Consider the following 20382-nt stretch of genomic DNA (forward strand, 5'->3'; position numbering starts at 1 on the left):
AAAACAGAACCATTCGTACCCACGACTTCATAAATCTGACGGAAAGAATGTGTATGCATATTTCTGGCTTTTTGCATACACACATGAATCTACACAGTTTTATGCATCTGGCCTCTGGTGCCTCATCACTGCGTTTTCCCTTCCATATGACTAGTGACAGCTGCTTTGCGCATGTTAAAGATGTCAAATGATTTCATACACAGTTTGCACCGTGCTCTTTTCTCTGTTTTAGGGTTCTTCGCCACATAATTTTTATATGTTGGATGCACAATCCCATCTTGGGAATTTTGTGGGGGGGGGGTTTGTTTTGTTTTTTTTGTTTTGTTTATCGAAAACTGCTTTTTGAAAACTGTAAATAAAAGAGAGGCATAAATTCTTATCTATACTCTCTCTTCTTTTTCCATGCTTATCCAGACCTGGATATATTCAAAATCATATTCCATACTTTATCGGAAAAAAGTGGGTAGAGATTAAAAAAGAAAGAAAAGAAAACAAGGGGAAAAAAAGAACAGCCAACAGCCTTGTGGCTTATTAACAAGGCATTCACAACAACAATAATTATTCTTATTATAATAATTATTATTATTTAAATAGTACCTTTTCAAAACAACGTTTACAGAGTGCTTTGCAAGATAAAATCAAATCAAATTAAATAATAAAACAGAAGAAGCAGTACACAACAAAGCAAAAGCAGGGAATAAAAACAAAGGATAATAAAAAAAAGTAAAAGCAAGCCATCAAGAACAAAAGTAGAAGAGATACGATAAAAGGATTTTTTATCATCAAACTTATTAAACTGCACAGCAAAGTCAAGTCAGTCCCTCCACCAAAAGGGTACATGGTCAACGTGACATAGACCGTGATGCTGCAGAAGAGGTAAGAGATCTCTGGCTGTCTCCAGAAGAGATGTGCCACCATGATGCAGTGAGAGTCCTGAACATCTGAAGGACAGGGAAGTGCGTCACACCAGGTGCGTTATCAACGACTGCAACTGTAGCACGCCTGAGACAGAGAGGTAGACTGACAGACTAATGATTGCATCCTCATGCTCCGTCTGTTCACTCAGACTGCCAGGGAGGACAAATGCTCTTTCCGCTGGCGTGTAGTACATGTGCACATAGCTGGCAGGGCATAGCCAAGTGAGAGTATTCACACAGGAATTGTCACCAACAGACTGGGCCATGTTCTGGCTCCAACTTCTGCTACAGTTTTCTCTAGTCTGTTTACTGAGATTAAGAGGGAACTGTGTGGGATTACACACCGCGTCAGTTGACTTATCTCTCTAGTCTCTTCACCGGCATTTACTGACAATGAATAAACAAAACTATCAGTATTATGATGATGATTAAGTTCTATCAAAACCCCTTGTCTTTTGTACAACTTTCAGTGAAAAGCAAGATTAAAATAATTCAAGAAATCATTATCAAAATGTTGTGTAGAACGTAAAGCTATCCAAGGCTAACTCTGCTATCAGCACAGTTTTTAATCAAAGACTGTAAGCCAAAGTAGTGGGTGTGTAGACTTTTACTGGGTTGGGGATCTAGCGAGGTGGAAGTCCCTCGGCTTATTACGTTTCTGACTGGGGCAGGCTGACTCATGTCTCTGGCTGGGAAATGGGTCTTAATAAAACATGATGGTCTGCCTGTCTGTGCCCTCCTACTCTTGATCCTTAGCCCTGCTCTGCCACCTCTGCCTCCGCCGCCTGTCTGCCCGTGCGTCCCTCAGAGAGTTCTTTGTATTTTGGTTTATTTCATTTCAGCACTGCTCAGCATATGAGTTACAAGCTGCATTGCAGTCTGGCTGAAACAAACAGCATGATTCAGTCTGCCTGTCTGTGTTTACACGTCTCTTTCTTGACCTGCTCTCTGTGAGAGAGTTGACCTTGCAGGTTCGGTCACGTCTTGTTGTCTTTCCTCACGCTGGTGCTTCTCTCTATCCACTTAACTCGCATATATTCACCTTGGTGTGCCCAAATCTTATCCATTCATTGTCTATACTAATATTAATCTCCCCATGCTTCCTTTCCCCCCTCACTATGTCTTCTCTCCAGCCAATTTCCTTTTTCTCGATGTGCTCTGTCTCCTTCCACCCAGACAAACTGGCCTTGACCTTGACAAACTTTCTGTGTGTGTCTGTCTGTGTGTGTGTGTGTGTGCGCGTGTGTGTGATGCCCAAAAGTGATGCCCAAAGCACCCGATATAGGCCACGTTTTCCAGCAATCTGCTACGGCATTCTACCCAAGAAACCTGAGACTCCACAGATAGGCCTAGCGGTGTATGGCTCATCACCAAAATCACTGAACAGTCAAAGAACAGCATATATAAATTTTGCTTTATTTGAGCATAACCATAAATCACAATTTTGTGATCAAACGCTGCGTGCCAACACTCCTGATTGCTAATCTATTTTTTTTTTTTTTCTGGGTTGAGTCCATTTCTTTCTAAAGCATACAGAGGAAATCGACAGACAACTGATATGGGTCATACCGACATGTTCAAATGTTTAAAGAATTACTTTGAGAGCAGTTTTTTTTCTAAGTGTTCTATGAATTAGGGCAGGCGGCTGCTACAGTGGCACGTGGGAAAGCACGTTTCAACCGCAACTACGAGATAACAAGGCGGACAAAATGCAGCACACGTCACCCCCGGGATTTCCGCCTATGACAGAGCTGGGACAGATCTGATCCAATATTGGTTTGCAGTGCCGATAATGATGTAATTCACTCATCAGATATCAGACTGATGGTACTGATCCATGTATACTGACCCAGATTCTATAGTCTGATGTTTTCATGAATGAATTATAAATATGTGATAATGCATTTTTAATCCCATAGCCAAAATGTTGTAGCGCATAATTTAATAATAAAACAGTTCTACAAAGACAACCAGTCGTCCCAATATTTTTTGGTCTTCCAGAATTCTATGAGTTAGATGCAAAGGTGGACCATTAGTCCTTAACTGATTGAGCTTTTTATATGGGTGATGAAAATTGCCCGGGTTTAATTCATTTACAGTGAGAGGCAAGTGGAGGAGTAACGTAAGGCAAGTGATGTTGGCAGAGCGGGACGCAGGCTAGCCCATGAAAGAAAGTCTTGTACATGCACACACCTGCCCACCCGCCTCCTTGACCAAAGCTGATCCATCCTGAACTTTTGATGGTGCAGTGCAGCAATCGCTCACCCAGTTCAGCGGTCAGCAGACACTGGGTGTGTTATGTTATGTCTACCATCAAATGATGAAATTCACCAACCTCAGATCTGGAAGCCATCACAGGATGTACCCCTGCCCTCTTGGTGCTCCTGCTCCCACAACAAAATTAAACTGATGATCTCCCACTCCTATTTCACGAGTCTTCTGCCCACAACCCATAACTGGCTCCAATGTTTAATTTTACTTTTTCATGGTAGACCTAGACATAAAATAACAGTAAAAAATAACAGCTAGTGTCAGCTGACTGTTCAACTGGGTGAGCGGTTTCACACCATCAAAAGTTCAGGAGGTGTGAGGAGGTGGGCGGGCTGGCATGTGCATATACGAGCCCCCCGCTCCATCCATCGCTTGCCCTGTACTGCTCCTCCACTTGCCTTCGCATTGAAAATTAATTAAGGCCAGGTGTTTTTATAACATCAATTTAAAAAAAAAAAAACGTTTAGTCTTCAACTAATTGAGCTAGTAACAGCAGTGCAGCTTACTAGTACATCAGGTAACCCTACACATAATACCACTAAAAACAAAAATAATACCACCAACAACAACAATAATAATAATGATAAAGAAAAGAGAGCTCTGATACTGGTATTGATATCAGCTGATATCATAACGCAGGTATCAGAATCAGATTAGAGCTGAAAAAAGTGGATTGGTACATCTCTAGTTACTGGGGAAGACTAAGGGGTGGAGTTTGATGGGAGGGGGGAAGGGTGGGCTCTGGAGAATCGATAACCTCTGGCTGGGGATGGGAGGGTCAGCAAAGGTGAAAAAGGTGCTCCTTCCCTTGGACATCAGAATCCCCCAGTGAGCTACTGGGTGATCCATCACACCGTGCTTAGCTCCGAGGCTCCGCGGCAGAGGAGTGGGAGTGGACAGCGTCATTTTCTCAGTCAAGAGGCCATGTGGTCTAAATTAATCATCTGCTCCTCCTGGATTACGGCGAATGGATAATTTCTGTGTCACATTTATCATGGCTTCCCTTTTGTTCCCAAGAAAGGTCATTTTATAGCTGTTTTGATTATTCAAAAGCTGCAGATTTTACCATATATTCTTAAGTTCCTTGATTTTTGGCTGGGGTTGCACCTATATATTTGGTTAGAGGGCACCAAGAAGGAGTGTCTGCCACCATTTTTGTTCAGAGCAAGTTCCAATCTGCAGTATAATTATGGCTTGAAGGAGCACCGGGGGCTAATTAGGAGACCAGGCCTGCAGGGAAAGAAATAGGAGGCTTCATTAACCTCCACTGGTCTATATGGCTATCAGGAGAGCGACACTGAGAAACCTATGAAAGTGCTAAATTACTTGATGAATACTGTATCTGTGGCGTCCAGACCAGAAAAAGCACCAGGATGGATCGTTACAATACTGTGGGACAAATAAGAGCTTTCTTCTCCATTACATGAAGGTGGACTGAGGCCTCGGGGCTTCTTCACAGTCACAGATGTCTAGTGTGCAATTTCTGCCCTGCTGCAGGTGGGACCTAAAGGAAATGTACGAACTGGGTTGTTAGCACGAGCCAACAGGCAAAGATAACAGCACCCCCGACAGATATCACAGTGATGAGCGCACAGTTTGATTTCAAAATGTTGACTTTAAGTTTGAAGTGATCTCTGCAGAGCGCGGTGCAGCGCCTCAGCAATGCTTACGTAGCACTAACGGTGGTGCTAAGAATAAATAAATAAATAAAATAAATTAAAAGATCTTGAAGTTTACCACTTCAACATGAGTAACAACAGTACAAAACAATGGGGCTGACTGAGAGACAAGAGTGAGGATGCGGTCTGTTATGCAAGCTATTTTGGTTTGCAGCACCTCAGGAGGGGAAGCTGCCGTTTCCTCTCTGTCTCCAAGAGCAGCTGGTTAATCAATTATGTGTTATCTCCAACTGCTGCAACCCACCGGACCCAGACAGACCCACCGACAGAACATCCACGGACACAAACACACACATACACACACACACACACACATGCATAAATGGACAGACAGGTCAGACAGATGGACAGGCTGACGGGCAGACACACTGAGGCATGCCCAGAGACAGACAAGCAGTTAAAAAGACGGTCAAACAGACAGGTATGGGTGAGCTAGCGGCAGAAATACAGGAGGACACACAGGCCGGCTGTCTGTAGGTAGCACCCACCTGCCAGCCCTAAAACATTTTAATCATCTGATGGCCAATTACTCTGGAGCCTGGCAGAGCAGAACAGAAACTCACACTTCACTTCCCCTGCACTCACAGATGGCCCCGTAGGCTGGATCTCCACTGCCCGCCTGTCTGTCTTCAGTCTACCTGTCTGCTCAGCAAGCACCACTCCTTACTGTTCTGGGTGAGAAGGCAATGAAATAAGGTGCTTGGCAAGGCTTTACAGAAAGAGGAAGGGAGGGTATTCATCATTAATCAAAAATGCTCGCCCTGCAACATGACAAGTCTTCTCATGATCTCAATTATGGCGTCCGGGAACTGACTGGCAATAAACACCAGAGAGCAGACTGTACGGCTTCAGCAAACATAAATACAGACAAACAGAGAGACAGACACACACCCTCATGTACCACGTCCATTTACCGATGGTTATGACCTTGGTAGCTGGGGAAAAGGCTGGCTTCAATTTATAGAGCAGCTGGTAGGGCTGAAATGTACTTTGCTCCAGTCAATGGGAGTTAAAGAGAAGTGCTGACTATTGTTACTGTCTATTATTGGAGGGAAGAGATCAGAAGTATTGTCAAAGAAAGGAGAAAGAGAAAAAAAAATAAGTTTCTAGGATGTGCACAGCAATGTAGATATTGTGAACAATGTCAAAGGCAACAGGAATATTGAGAGCAGCAGCACATAAATGGTAACGAGTGGAGCTGTTTGTACGGAAATGAAGACATCCCTCATATAATGAAGTGTTTGTGCTAGCACCTCCAAATGATGTCACATAATCAATAACAACACTTGGAAGCTTTTTGAGAGGATATTAATTCAGGTTGCTGTGGTGGAAAATGAAAGGAGGATCAATAAAATGAAATATATCATTTAATCAATAGCATCTTCTACTTAATTAATGTATGTGGAAGTTAAACAATGAAAGCAAAATAATAGGATTTAATAATCATTATAGACATGTGGCTGGTGTGTGACCTTGTATCACTGACACAGTGTGGCTATAAATGTCTCTCGTAAGACTGGCCCACAGATGAATTAAACCGTACAAAATGAAATATACTCCCTGCCACTATTATCTATCATGAAAAAAGAAAAGAGGAATTTTCCCTTCTATTTCTTTTTCCTCTCTGGTGGACTCATGGTCTTCATCTATCAGCCTCTCTTCGACAGGAGACTTCAATCACACTTGCTGGGCCATTGCCCAGGGCTGAGATGCTTGGAGTGATGGAGGTGTGAGTCCTTCTACACACTGACCCACTAAAACGCTGCGCAACACCGTCCCGTCTCACGGGCAGTCTGCCCCACAAAGTCTGCGTCCCCGCCGTCTCTGTCTCTCGCTGTCTGTTAACCCTTCCCACTCCTGTCAGTGGCTGGCCTCAACGTTGGCAGTGAAAGATGTTAATAGCTATTCTGGTAAGAGCAAATGAGGTAGATGAAGGAGTCTTTGGGTGTTTGCATGTAATGGAGCACAGGGCTCAGAGGGAAGTCAGGCGTGTTTATCCCTCTGGTTATCCCTCCGTCTGGATCCTTCCTCCGACTGATGATATGGCTCTGGGGGACATGCTGCTCTTCTGGGAATACTGCATATTTCATGTTCTCTCTTTTTCTCACTCACTCTCTCCCTCTCTTTTCTCTCTTCGTCAAAGTATTCACTTTTTTCTGCCTCTTTCACTCCCCATCGCTCTCTATTTTTATTTGTGTGTTCTCCCGCTTCCTTTTTGTATGTGTATGTGTGTGTTTGTGTGCATGTGCGTGCACTCCCAGAGTGTTTCTATGCATTTCTGTGTGTGGCTCCTTGAAGCTTGACGCTCTGAAATGGTATTTTCTCTCCCTATGAGTTTCGCCAACAGCGATTCCCTTTCTCCTGACCGTGGACTCTGTTGGCAGTGCCACACAGCGAGAGCCTGGCCTTTTACACCACATCGCTATCAACAGTGGGACAGCTGTAAGCAACACCCGCTGCTTTCAGCTTATCTTTAAAGCCCAACCATTTAGATCACACCAACCACAAAGCCAACAGCAGCATCCATCATTTAGACGTCATTTAAAACTCATCTGTCACCGGAGCAGCATCATTAGTGCAGTTCTACACATCAAATGCGATGTGAGCCTCTTCTTATTTAAAATCCCATCATTTGGTTGTTTGACACAGCCGTTGAAGACAGGCGGAAATGTGAAAACAATGAGGTGACACTGCATGCGTCGGTGACACTTGTTGAATGGATGGAGTTCACTGATTTGTCACTAATACAAAGCATCCAAATGTCAAACAAGGGATTGCAACGGGAAGGAAGCAGGTGATACACACACAAACACATTCAGCTTTTGTAGTCGAGACAACTTTAAGTTTATCTAAGGTGCACAATAAAGTGAGTGCTCGAGTGGTGATGCCTGTTCACTTTCAATTTTATTGGATGCTTTCCCACAGGCTTGACATATTTGTAATTACGCAAAGTTTCATCAAGTGTTCAGTCTGACACGTATGTCTGAACTGTGTGTATGTGAGTGTCTATGTGTGTGGGTGTGAGACGCGATGCGCGAGTGGCATCAGCAGAATATTATTTCTGGTGTGTTTACCTGGAGGCATGCAGGCGCTCGCCCATGTGGTTTGTTGACGTCCACAGCTACAAGCTGCCATCCCCCAGCAGCGTCTTCATGGAACATCTGTGGCACAAGGACAATACATGAGGGGCAATACACACACATACACACACGCACACGCACACAAACGCACTCAAATGCACTAGATATACCTCAAACACACACACCTTGCGGCTACATCTTCATGAAACATCTGTGGCTACAAAAAAGCTGAAGGCGTCACACTCACATGCACACAAATGCACGTTCACACACAATACAGCACTTCACATCCAGCAGCTAAATACAGTATATAAGCCTAAAGGTGTAACACCAGAAAAGAAAAACAAACCCATATCACCGCCAGTAACTCCAAACACATGAGACAGATGGTCCACTGATGAGCAACAATCATACTTTAATTACATAAATACACCAACATACTCATAAACACCTTCTTGGATAGGCTCCTGCTACACTTAGAGATCACCAAGCTCCAAAGAACCATGTCATCTTCCTAGTAAACACACACTCGGGGCACACAGAGCTGTGTTCCTGACGAAGCAAGGAGTGTGACTTCCACTGTTCCTCTGTGTCTAACCAACAAGAGCCATACCTGCTGCCAGAGCAACAACATGGCGATGGCAGGGCTCTGGATTCATACCACTGGAGGTGTCCGACAGAATTCACATATGTGACGCACAGCGGCGCTATACAGATCTGAACACATGAGCGGTTTAACCTGGTGAATCACTGGGTATTGCTAATAACCATTTGCCAAGTACAAAAGCTATTATTATAAACTCTATACCAATTGCATTTCATTATGAGAGGTGCTCACAACTTACAATTCATTAACATCAGACTAGGAAACAGGAAAATAGACAGACAGAGCTCAGTGATCTGAGGAAGACACACCTTGAAACGTCAGCCTCTTCGGGAAAGAATCAAGTTTATGCTTCTTTTTAACATTGTAATGACTTTTAAATAAGATTGTTCCTATAGCACAGTGTGTATTTTACTGTTTCCTAGTCTAGTACAATCATTACGGTACTTAGTGCCGAGGTTTCTGGCTCAATACAGTCTGCCAGCCTTATTATGTTTACGAAAAATAGAAAGTAACTAAAATATCCAGGTGTTATTTATTGGGCCTACACACATTGTTCATTCTGCTAAAAAAATACTAGGCCTATATGTGGATTTCTTAAAATGAAATCATTCTATTTTCTTCACAATATTCTACATCATGCAGAAATTTCAAACCTTTATAATTAAGATGTGTGAAAACTGGGAAGAGATCAAGCGAGTCACTGCCAAATTTATTAGGGGAGGTGTGTATCTGTAACAGACAGGCATTCGTTGCCAGCTGTTAACTGACTGTTCTACTATGCCAGGTAAATCGCAGTAAATAAAAAACATGAGACATAAGGCTCTATCAGAAGCAGGATATTTAGGCTATTATTTGCTAAAAGACTTTGTACGGAAGCACACACACACACACACACACATGCACACACACACACAAGGAGATGTGTGTGTACTGTCAAAAGAGAAAGAGGTATGATGAAGAACCTGCTCTTTCCAGAAAGTTGGTTTAGGTTGTGCTCCCTAGCTTTTTAATGTATATTCACACTCATAACTTATAAGTTACCTGTTGAGGGGGAAACAGAATATTATTCTATATAAATTCTAACACTAGATAAATCACTTTTTCGAATTCACAATGTTGATTGGTCGACTGCTTGGCTACCTTTACTTTTCCTACTTTTTCTTCTTTAAAAAAAAAGTTGAGAGGACTTGCTTGTTTCTTCATCATTCCTCTGGTCTTGAAGCTACTGTGCCAGTGGGAGCATGTGTGCTGCTTTTTGTGCACCATTTTATTACGTCCCCCTTTTGGCCAAAGCGCCAAAATAAAGTTCCACTCTGCTACATTACAATGCCAACTTTTTCCAAATGAAAGAAACATTAAAACATCCAGAGCTGAAGCCCCAGACGCCCAGGCCTAACAACACCACTGGTAACATGTATTACACAGTGAGCCAGCAGCCAAGCTAGTAGACAGGAGCAAAGGACACATGAGGACACAAGAAGATCATTCTACAAATCCAATCAGAGGAAGAGTTTTCTTTTCTTAGTTTCTTAGTTTCTGACATTCAGCAAACATGTGTCCATGCAGTCATCAGTGAGTTAAATCACTGCCCAAATAGATGTTTAACCTATATTTGAAGCACATTATTGCTGGGTCTCATTAAGCATTGCTTTAACATAATTACAATATGCAAGTGGAATTTTAGTTTCAAGAGAACTACTGCCAATGTCACCATACACTGATTATAAATAGCAGGATATTTCCTAATGCATACCCAAATCCTTCAACCAACCATTTTTCCTCTTTCCTCCTCCTATTCTCTAATCACATATTGTACCTTAACCTCAGTGCATTTACACTCTGTCACATGCCTGTCTTCTGGATACCATATATTGTGTCACATCTGAGCAAGACTCCGCTGCCCTCCACAGCTTTTATCATTGCAGTTTTTAATATTTAGAGAATGACATCCATAACCTTGGCCTCAGTCACCCAGGGCTGACATCATTCCACCGCACATCCACCTTACTAATTATGGCACCACTCATCAAAAGTCAAGTCATGACAAAAAGCCTGGAACAAAAGTGGATTTATCCATTGTCATTTAATCAACACGGTCAGGTTTTAGGGTATAATCTGTTTAAGAAGCCTCCCCAAGTCTGTTTAGTATCCAAGACATTAGAAAGGGACCGAGGACCGAGGGGTGTGGCATGGGTCTTGTCCCCGAGGACCACCTCAGTCCTCTCTAAGGAACATGAGGAAAGAAGCATATTGTTTCAGCCTCTGTGACTGACAGTTAAGTGTTACGCTCCAGCTAATTAGTTTTTTCCCCCGCTAAGATAAAGATTGGGGCATGACGAAGTGATTATAATTAAATTTGATAGTGGCAGAAAAGGCTAATTGTTTTCAAGGTCATAACTCTGTTTCCATGCCAGTGGTGCCAGCCCGAATACAGGAAAGGCCCTTCAGCAACGGAAAACAATAACTGCACTATTTTCTGATTATACAAAAAAAAAAAAAAAAAAAAAATACACTTTGGGAAGAAACACTCACACTTTGGTCTGATTTGTGTGAAAGGAAGTCTAATTTGAGGGACTACTTTGTCTTGCACTCAGAATAAGGGAAAAACACAACTCAATACTGCAGTACTTTACCCAATAATACAGTGATGCACTTTCAAAGCTGTAAATTAAAAAAACATAAACTAGGAGGAGAGAGTAGTTGTACATGTGTAGCCTTGATGCAAAATGATTTATTAATACTCATGTTTTGACAAACAAGTTTTCAGGGTATAAATTGGGGGCTATAAATAAAAGACAACATAAATTCTGTCCTTTAAATTTGTGCTTTTGAAAATGAAAACGTTTTTTTTTTTTTTTTTCATTATTAACCAGGTGACACCACATTGAGATTCAAAATGTATTTTTCAAGTGTGACCTGGCCAAGAGGCAGCCGCACACAGGTAAAAGTTGGCGGTTACCAACAAAATACACAAACAAAATAGGAGAAAAAAATGTAATTTAAAACAGATTTACAATATGAGAGTGAGCCATGTGACAAACTTCTAGGAAAACAAGAACACCTGCAAGTAGATTCTGCCTCTAATTCCTTTATAAGGACTTCAAATTCACCCAGAGGTAAAAGGTCTTTAAGTTTCGGTTTATTTTGGAGCATTTTCCAGTTGAAAGGGGCACACAACCTAAAAGCTCTCTTAACCACCTTGGTTTGTGCCTTGGATAATCCAAGTAAAACTAAGCTTTATAAATGTGGCCTATACAGTGATTGGGGTTACTTTACTGTGAAATGCAAGAGATCAAATAGGGTGGGAACAGACCTATGAGAACCTTATAAATTAAGATGTACCAGCGGCACAGTCTCCTTGTAGACAATGCAGACCAACCAGCACCAGCATAAAGGGGGCAATGATGGGCAGCAGATTTACAATTTAAAATAAACCTCTGACAGGCCTAATGAGCGATTTATGGCTGCAATCGTTACTGCAATCCAATGAAAACAATAAATCCCATTGTGCCCCAAATACTATGCGGCTGTGATATTTGGAAATGTGTGTTGTTTGCCAGTTAAAATCAGTGCAGCAAAGACAGCCACAATACATTTCCACCTTACTACTGGAATGGCAGGTAGCCAATGGCAAGAAAACCTGACGTACAAAATTAGAGTTGAAACACTTTTTTTTAAAAAATATAATAATCCTCTTTAGCTTAATGACTGAAGTCACAAAGGTTTTGTTTCATGACCTTACATGATGTATTTCTTTTAAAATTGAGAGGGAGTAGCAGCAGCAAAAAATACTTAACTGCTTGTCAGGCCAACTCCATTATAGATAAAGAACTCATTAAAGTCTAGAAAAGGGCAGTGGGCTTCTTAACAAATACAATCCAATCTTATTTTGGCAGAACACTACTTCCTTAGTGCTTTAAAGAGATTTCACATTCAATTTAACCTCAGGTATCACTCAGTTAGATCTGACAAGCCAGTGATGATGACTTTTCTTTCTAAACAAAATATATCTGAAACACATTCATTCATCTCGTGTCCTTTTAGTCTTTATAATTTGGCGATTTAATTGTGTACTAATTAGCTATTCTCATACCTAAAGCCTTTAATAGTGTTATACAAGTCTTTCTTTTGTATTTCATGACATTCAGCTTTGAAATAAGCAGCACTTATCATTCTCTGCTTCATTACCATTCCTGTTTTCAATTCTAATGTATTCATAAATCAAACGTTTCTCAAACTGCTTTCTCTCCCTTGATTTTGTCTTCTTCAAAGCCATCTCTCAACCCTCTCTGTCGATCTATCTGTAAGAAGTGTGGATGAGGCAATCAAACTTTTGTCAAATCAATGGGAAAATGAGCTCATTCAAAACTAGAGTGACCATCTTTCCAACGCCTCGATGGACAGCTGCAAACAGGACTGCTGATTGGTCAGACTTGAGGAGATGTGACTCTTAAGTGTGAAGATACCAATTAAACCAAAACCCTGTTTTTTTTTGTTGTTTTTTTTCCTTTGTTTTTATGTTTTTTTCCTGTCAGCCAGAGTATAAATATCCCTCTAGGCCATAAAACCCCTCAGTGCTTCTCATTAACCTCCATCTATGTGTTTTTTTGCAGCCTGATCTCATAGTAATTCATCGGAAGTGACAGAAAAAAAACAGTGTGCAATGTTTTCATAAGCACTGAAGCAAAATTTGAGTTGGGATATCCGTTAAAGAATCTCATTTTTGGAGGTAATTATAACTGGGTATTAAGCATCCAATATGGGCAAAATGCAGATAAAATGTGACAAACTTTCCAAACATGTAGCTATGAGACAAGCATTTTTTCATAACCTTTACAAAATTTGCTTACCTAATAGTATTTAGTACCTCAGCACTTGCTGAGGTATGAGACTGATTACTGCAGGAGCTTCTCCTACTTACTCTTTCATTAGTAATTTGACAAAAGGTGTGGCATTTAACTTCTTATGTGCAGTACAAAGAAAAAGGTAAGAACGCATTGCTTTCTGCTCTTCTCAACAGCATGTTTTCTTTCAGCTGCCTCCCAAAAACCTCTCCTCTTCCATATCTAAGACACCATTGCAAAACTCCACAGTGCCAAGCCAAGCTTCTCCTACCAGCTTCTTGTGCCAACTCCAACAGCACTGTGTCATTGCACTTGACACCACTAAGACTTGCATTGGCTGCGTGCATCTGTGTGTGGTGGGGGTGGGGGAGCAGAGGAGTAATCTGCCCTCCTTTTATGCATTTGCATCCATAAGAAACACGCCACGGGCCACTTCATTTCACCATATATTTTTGATTTGACAATATATTTTTGTTCTGAATTCTGAGAGAATATATCTTCAAGAAAACCTGGCATCTGCCTTGTGTCTAATCACTTATATCTGTAAGAGTACTACAGTAAGCACCGGTGCTTACCATGGTGACACCCAGTTTATGTCACATATGTAACATATGGACATCTCCAAAATGTCAACATTTCCAAAACACACAAAAAAGTCCTGTTGTGCACTTTTCAATTCAATTCATTTTGATAAACGTTAATAAACCCATGCTCTCACTCTTTGTGTTCTGACATCCAGCTTTTTAGAAAAGCCCGTCTTCAAGAAATTGTTTGTCTCGTGTGTGTGTGTGTGTGTGTGTGTGTGTGTGTGTGTGTGTGTGTGTGTGTGTGTGTGCGCGCAGTATTTATACCTGTGTTGTAGCTGTGGAGGTGGTGCTGCTTCTCGACCCCCACATCTGCTGAAACTGCACTCTGATCTCAGCAAATGTCTCAATGATAACTGCAATGAAGACATTCTGGGAAAGGGAGAGAGCCGGGGAAAAAGAACAAATGAAGGTGAGTCTCTCAGCTTCCTCGCGCTCACCCTGACACTACATTCACACTCTCATTAGCCAGAGAACAGTATTCCACTAACAAGGGGAGAGTTGTTATGTCTGGCCCATGGGAGAGGGAACAGGCGGAGATTAGGTGATGCCAGCTCATTTAGTTCAACACCAAAACCTTTTTCCAACTTCGCCTGTGCTATGCCAGCTCAGTAAATTAGGATGTGACTCTAACCTTGACAAGCCAGGCCAGGAAGAAGATGAGAGTTATAAAGTAGAAGTAGGAGCGCCAGCGAGGGAAACTGTCGATGGCTCTGTACATAAGGAACACCCAGCCCTCCTGGGACGCAGCCTCGTACACCGTGAAGATACTGGTACCTGAAAACAGACAGACAGGGAGAGTGAGAGAGACAAGGCAGGCAGATGAAAAACAGAGATTGTTCAAACAAACGTGTCTGTATCAATCCGTTGCTTAGCACAAAGATGCCTGCAAGCCTCACACCAATTATCATGGCTCCCCTCAGATCGAGCCTTTCATGCAGAGAATACCTTGAGCTTCACTTTTCATCTATAGTGAAAGCACATTCTGACAGCTTACAAGATGGAAAATACACCGTCTGAGTTTCTTTAAAAAGAAAAAAAAAAACTCTCTGGAAGAGAGAGTTAGAAGTTCAAGGGTTCTGCAGACTAATTACACTGATCAAAATTATCTTTAACGCATGACTGTGCATTAGTGGTTATACTAGACTCATACAGTATACAATATGATAGTAAAAGGTACCAAAAATGCCAAGATAGATGCATACTGTCCAGGCGACATAGGTGGAAAACAAGGGGTAGAGAAAAGGATCATGCTGAGCTGCTGTTTTCCAAACAATTACATTTGAGCTGCTTCAAATGGTCTTTCCTCTGGTTTCGCACTACAGAAGAGAACAACAGCTAGTAAAAAAAAAAAGACTCCGTAAAGTAGAGGACATTTAACTGAGTGGGTTGATACAGTTTTGAAAGTCTAGCATACCACTTGTCTGTAAGCCACTGAGAAGTTCTTTGAACACTTGGAAATGGGCCACTTTCATGCTGAGAACTATTTGGTGAAAACAAGAGGACAAAGGGATTTGAAGCTCTGTGAATCAGCTCACATGAATACGCCCGAGAGAGGAAAAAAAGATCCATAACAACACTTCAAACAGGCGCAGGCAACCTAGTTTTTCTCCCCACATATATCAAATACACTTTGACAAATATGACTGTGTCTGTGTTGTTGCTTGTCAATACGGTTGATATGGATAACATCACCTCCAAGGAACAAAAGCTACCCATCATTCTGAGACAGAAGTGTGCTACACACACCGAGAACACAAAGCTGCATAACGTATAAATGAGAACATTCAGTACAAGGTTGTAAAACGGGTGGTGATTACTCGCTTTTACAAATGTAGGTGTGAATATCATTGCTGTGAGAAAATGGAAGGGGTGAATACTACAACTGTGAGCAAGATGCTTGGTGCAAACAAGAGGAGAGAGTGTTTGAAAGCCCCATGAAACAGCTCATATTAAAATACCTGTGAGAGAAACAGACCCAGAGCAACATTTCAACAGTGCATCTTTGTGAAAGGAGTGAACACCATTAGTACAACACCAGCAATAAACGCCCAAAAAAAGAAAAACCAGGGTTTGTCTGGCAAGCCTCGTGGATATTTATAGTTTAATGACATGCTAATACATATAAAAATTACAGTGAATATGCCATATTAAGAGTCCCCACCTCCAGTCCAGCACATCTCAGGCTGAACAGAGGTGTGCACTGAGAAGCACTGTTAAGCTCTCACTCTCCTTCACAGCAATTTAAAGATTAGGGGCACTGCACTGTGTACTGACACTGGATTTAGGCCCCATTCAGCTGATAAGAATGCAGCATACCGCTAAGTGGCACAGCGTCACACTAAACTACTACACGCCGGTGTACACAACGCTTCCTTTCTCAACCTCTAAACCCATGAATTTTCCATCTCTCACATTTCTCCTAAACAGGATATACTGTACATTTGCAGCAATATGGATACGACATGAAATCACAATCGCAACACACAGGAGGGATGTTTTTCAGTTATCATACATGAGCATGGATGTTTGTCAATCTCTGCACACTGTATGTGACTGAGTGTGTGCCCAAAGTTGGGGTGTAAAACACAATTTTAATCACAATATATTAGATTAATTCTTTGGGCAATTACATGATATTTGCCATAAAGTCAGTTACAATGCGATTTTGATTTGATTCAATTCAGGGCCCTAGGATCGATATGAGACGATATATGCCCATTTATCATGATCAGTTATATTACAATGCCATGTTTCTGTTTTAGGTGCTTGGCAAGGTTCATCATGTTTCCTGATTATTTTAACTCATACTGGTCTTATTTGCATATGGCATGTGATTTGTTAGTTGACTTGTCTTTTCTCTGAAAATATTTCCACCCTGCTGATTTATTCCTAAGATTGGAGTAGATATCCTTAATGTCCCTTTCTTAGCTGTTGGCCGTGGCTGCCATTATCTGCCTGCCAATGTGCCATGGGAATTTCAAAATAAAGGCGTATCTCTGGGATGCTGACATTGGAACGATATTTTCATTCAGTATCGATTATATTGGGTTGTTTATCATTAGATCTATATCTTGGACCAGATGGATGGATTGTTACACCCCTAATCCACAGCATTGTAGATATGGATCTGTATGTATAAATAACAATACAATTTCCCCTTTTCGGGATCAATAACATACTCTATATATCTAGCTATCTATGTAAACACGTGTATGTATATGATCGTGTATGTGTATGCATATATGGATACTGCATCTTTGTATATGCATGTGTACAGTTCCTACCCAGCTCGTTGAAGCCGCTGTAGCCGAGCTCCTGCCGGCTGAGGCCCAGGTCTTCCTGCAAGTCCATGCATTTGAAGCCTAGAGGACACTGGTAGCCCTCTCCGTCGGGGGAACAGTGGGTATCCGGGATGGCCAGGCTGTTCCACGTCACATTACTGACCACAAAGAAAAACAATGATTAAATAAGATCACAACTGCTCGTGCACTTAACAGAAGCAAAATCATCAAAACAATACCCTTCTAATATGCAGAATAAAAACGGAAATACAAGTTATAGTGGCAAAAACAAATGGAACAGAAATGACTTGAACTAACAATGAAGACAGAGCTTGTCTGTCTCAAGGTCAAATGAATGTCTTGCCATAGCTACAGACTTTAAAAGCCAAAGTAAATTTTAAGGACAGCCTTGGATATATCTAAACTTGTGATCAATAAACAGAGCGGTGACAATTCAAACCATTAGAAAATAAACTATTAACATTGTAAAGATGAGGCTGCACAAGACAATGACAAACAACCCCGCCACACGTGCACATACACACTCAAGCGTGACACAGTTGCAGATATGGGCACATGCTAATGCACACGATGAACACACATCCACACACACACACACACACACACACACGTGCGCACGCACACACACATTTAAATACAAACACAATTTCCTCTTCCTTCCTCTGTGCCTGTCCTCATGCCTGTTAGCCACAGGTGTTATTCCTGGAGCTGCTTGATTTCTCTAATGAAAATTAATGCCTTCAAATTGGCCGGCCAGACATTCATCCAAATTGTTTATTAAGGGGTACAGGATGAGAAGGGATAATTTATTGCAGTATCACAAAGGGCAATCAGAAGCATAGTGGTGAATCCTGATACAGCTAATTATACTGCACTGGATAATGGCTAATACCACTGTGCCTTATCAAAGAAATCACCTATTGCTCATAACAAAGGAGTGATAAATGAAGCCCAAAACGAGAGACGGAAGGTCCACTAACACCATGAAATGGATCCTTTGCCAATTCAAATGCAAAACTAAACCGGTCTAAGATTAGGAATTAATAATGATTAGTCTGTCAAATCTGTAAGAAATTTGCCATAACTAAAAAGTGTAATTTATATGAAATGGATAGCTTTGGAGAATTTGAATATCTGAATCGCTGGCTCCTGTCACAGCCACACCAGTTCATCACACGGGGATATATGTCTTTTTGGAAACAAGCTGAATGGCATATGATTACACCCTTTACAATTTTGATATTTTGTAATTAGTGGTTTCAAGATGGCCAGTAACTCCAACAATATCCAACAGTGGGTTCACTTTTATGCCAGTAATAATTTTGTCAGAGTTGGTGTCATATTTTCCAAAAACTGGATCTCTCATTTTGGAACCAAACCAACTTCTACACACAAACTAGACCTATTACATGCTCAGAGGACCTACTTCATACTATATGAATCTACATGTGTTATTCATCATATAGGTTTAAATAGTGGCAAGGTCAAATGCTGGCAGCTTGACACACTGAAGAGGAGAAGAGACCCCAAGAACCTTTTCATCTAATATAAATATCCATACCAGTTAAACTCGCTGCTGCTATTTTACTCCCAATTTCAATCAAATCCCTTGAGTGTAAAAGGCTGGGAGCTGTGACATTGTGACAAGGGCATATGGCAAATAGAGATTAGACATACCAGGCCTTGTGTGACATATTTCTAAAATACCCCATTAAAAGCCTATATATATGTGGGGGGATTTAGAGAAAGGAGCACAGCAGCAAACAAATCACATGCACAGCAGTCACGCCACCTTTGGAGGGTTGTTAGAGAGGGCTGTCTGGGCTGTGAAATGTGAAAATGTCCTCTGCTATCTTTTCTGCTAGTAAGGGTCAATGTATGCAGTGTCCCCAGGGCGCCGAGACTCTCATCGATGAGGGGAGATAGACGGATTGAGGGCAGGCTGTTGAGCAGGAATGAGCTTTAACGCAAAGCCCAGACAATGTAGGAAATGTTAATTATTGTGATTAGTGCTCATTCTTGCTGCAGCCCACAGCTCTAACTGCGATGGCTGCTCCCCCCGGTTCTTTTGTCTCCAAAAGGATTCCTGCTCTCCTCATCACATTATCATCATCCGCATCGGATTGATTAACACCTCCGACACCTTCACACATGTGAGTGCACGGGCACATATTCACATCTCCCCGATGAAATCCACTATGGAATACAGGGTGGGGTATCTCTACACTTTCAACATTAAGATACTAGTTATTTAAAGGGACACTTAAATGATAATTAAATATTACAAAGAATAAATATGGTGAAATCAAGTGCACAATATCCGTACTTTGAGGAAACTATAATCCTTTTCTAAGTAAATATCCATAATGCGTATAGATTGAATCATATATATTGTATTATGTTAATTGCACAGACCTCGCAGCTCTAAGCATGCATTACATTTGCACACAGTATTTGATAAACAGATGGATATCTGTGCAGCTATAAATAGTAAAATAGGAAAAAGCTCAAACCTCAGATGGATAATGACTCAATTTGTTAATGCTTGTTAAAGGAATACCACAATCAAACCAGCTGATAGATATTTATCTGACACTTAACAAATATCATTTTTTGGATTTTATCCATTTAGAATAATTGAGTGATATTCCACAACAGTATTGATATCAGTGACACCTTTGGCAATAAGCAGTCATTGCTGTGGTGTTTAACACTCAATGTAGGAATTAGTCCAACATATTATTATGAAGATTCATGGTAGACTGTGGCTACTTAAATTTCTTCTATTTTTTTTTTTTTTTTTTAAATTTATTAATTGCTAGAATCTGCTACTGCTGCTTCTGTAAACACAAAATGCAAAATGCATTATTTTTGTGCAGGAGAGGATTTTTCCCAACAGGTGAGAGTCTATTTCTCAGGTCCTGAACTGCATAAACATTGCATCAGTTTGTTTTTTATATCAGATATAGACAGTAGCACTATGGGTCTTAATTTACATCTAAAAAAAAGTTATGGATTATTGCATTTTAAAAATAAGTTAAAAGCATACTTATGCATCCAAATCCCCATATGGTCATACTGTAATTTAATTTAAA

General features: G+C 41.1%; 1 protein-coding gene across 2 annotated transcripts in view; it reads right to left on the minus strand.

Moving 5' to 3' along the window:
• The window catches only part of nalcn (sodium leak channel, non-selective), an 83641-nt gene that overhangs the window by 54244 nt on the left and 9015 nt on the right, over window positions 1-20382 (minus strand). For both annotated transcript variants that reach the window (XM_030080900.1, XM_030080901.1), the window contains 4 exons: window positions 17270-17424; window positions 14617-14759; window positions 14250-14354; window positions 7942-8028 (listed from right to left, as the gene is read on the minus strand). In XM_030080900.1, the coding sequence (XP_029936760.1) occupies window positions 7942-8028; window positions 14250-14354; window positions 14617-14759; window positions 17270-17424 (490 nt within the window). The remainder of the gene's footprint in view (window positions 1-7941; window positions 8029-14249; window positions 14355-14616; window positions 14760-17269; window positions 17425-20382) is intronic.

This window comes from Myripristis murdjan, chromosome 21 (assembly GCF_902150065.1).
Source record: "Myripristis murdjan chromosome 21, fMyrMur1.1, whole genome shotgun sequence".
Taxonomy (NCBI): domain Eukaryota; kingdom Metazoa; phylum Chordata; class Actinopteri; order Holocentriformes; family Holocentridae; genus Myripristis; species Myripristis murdjan.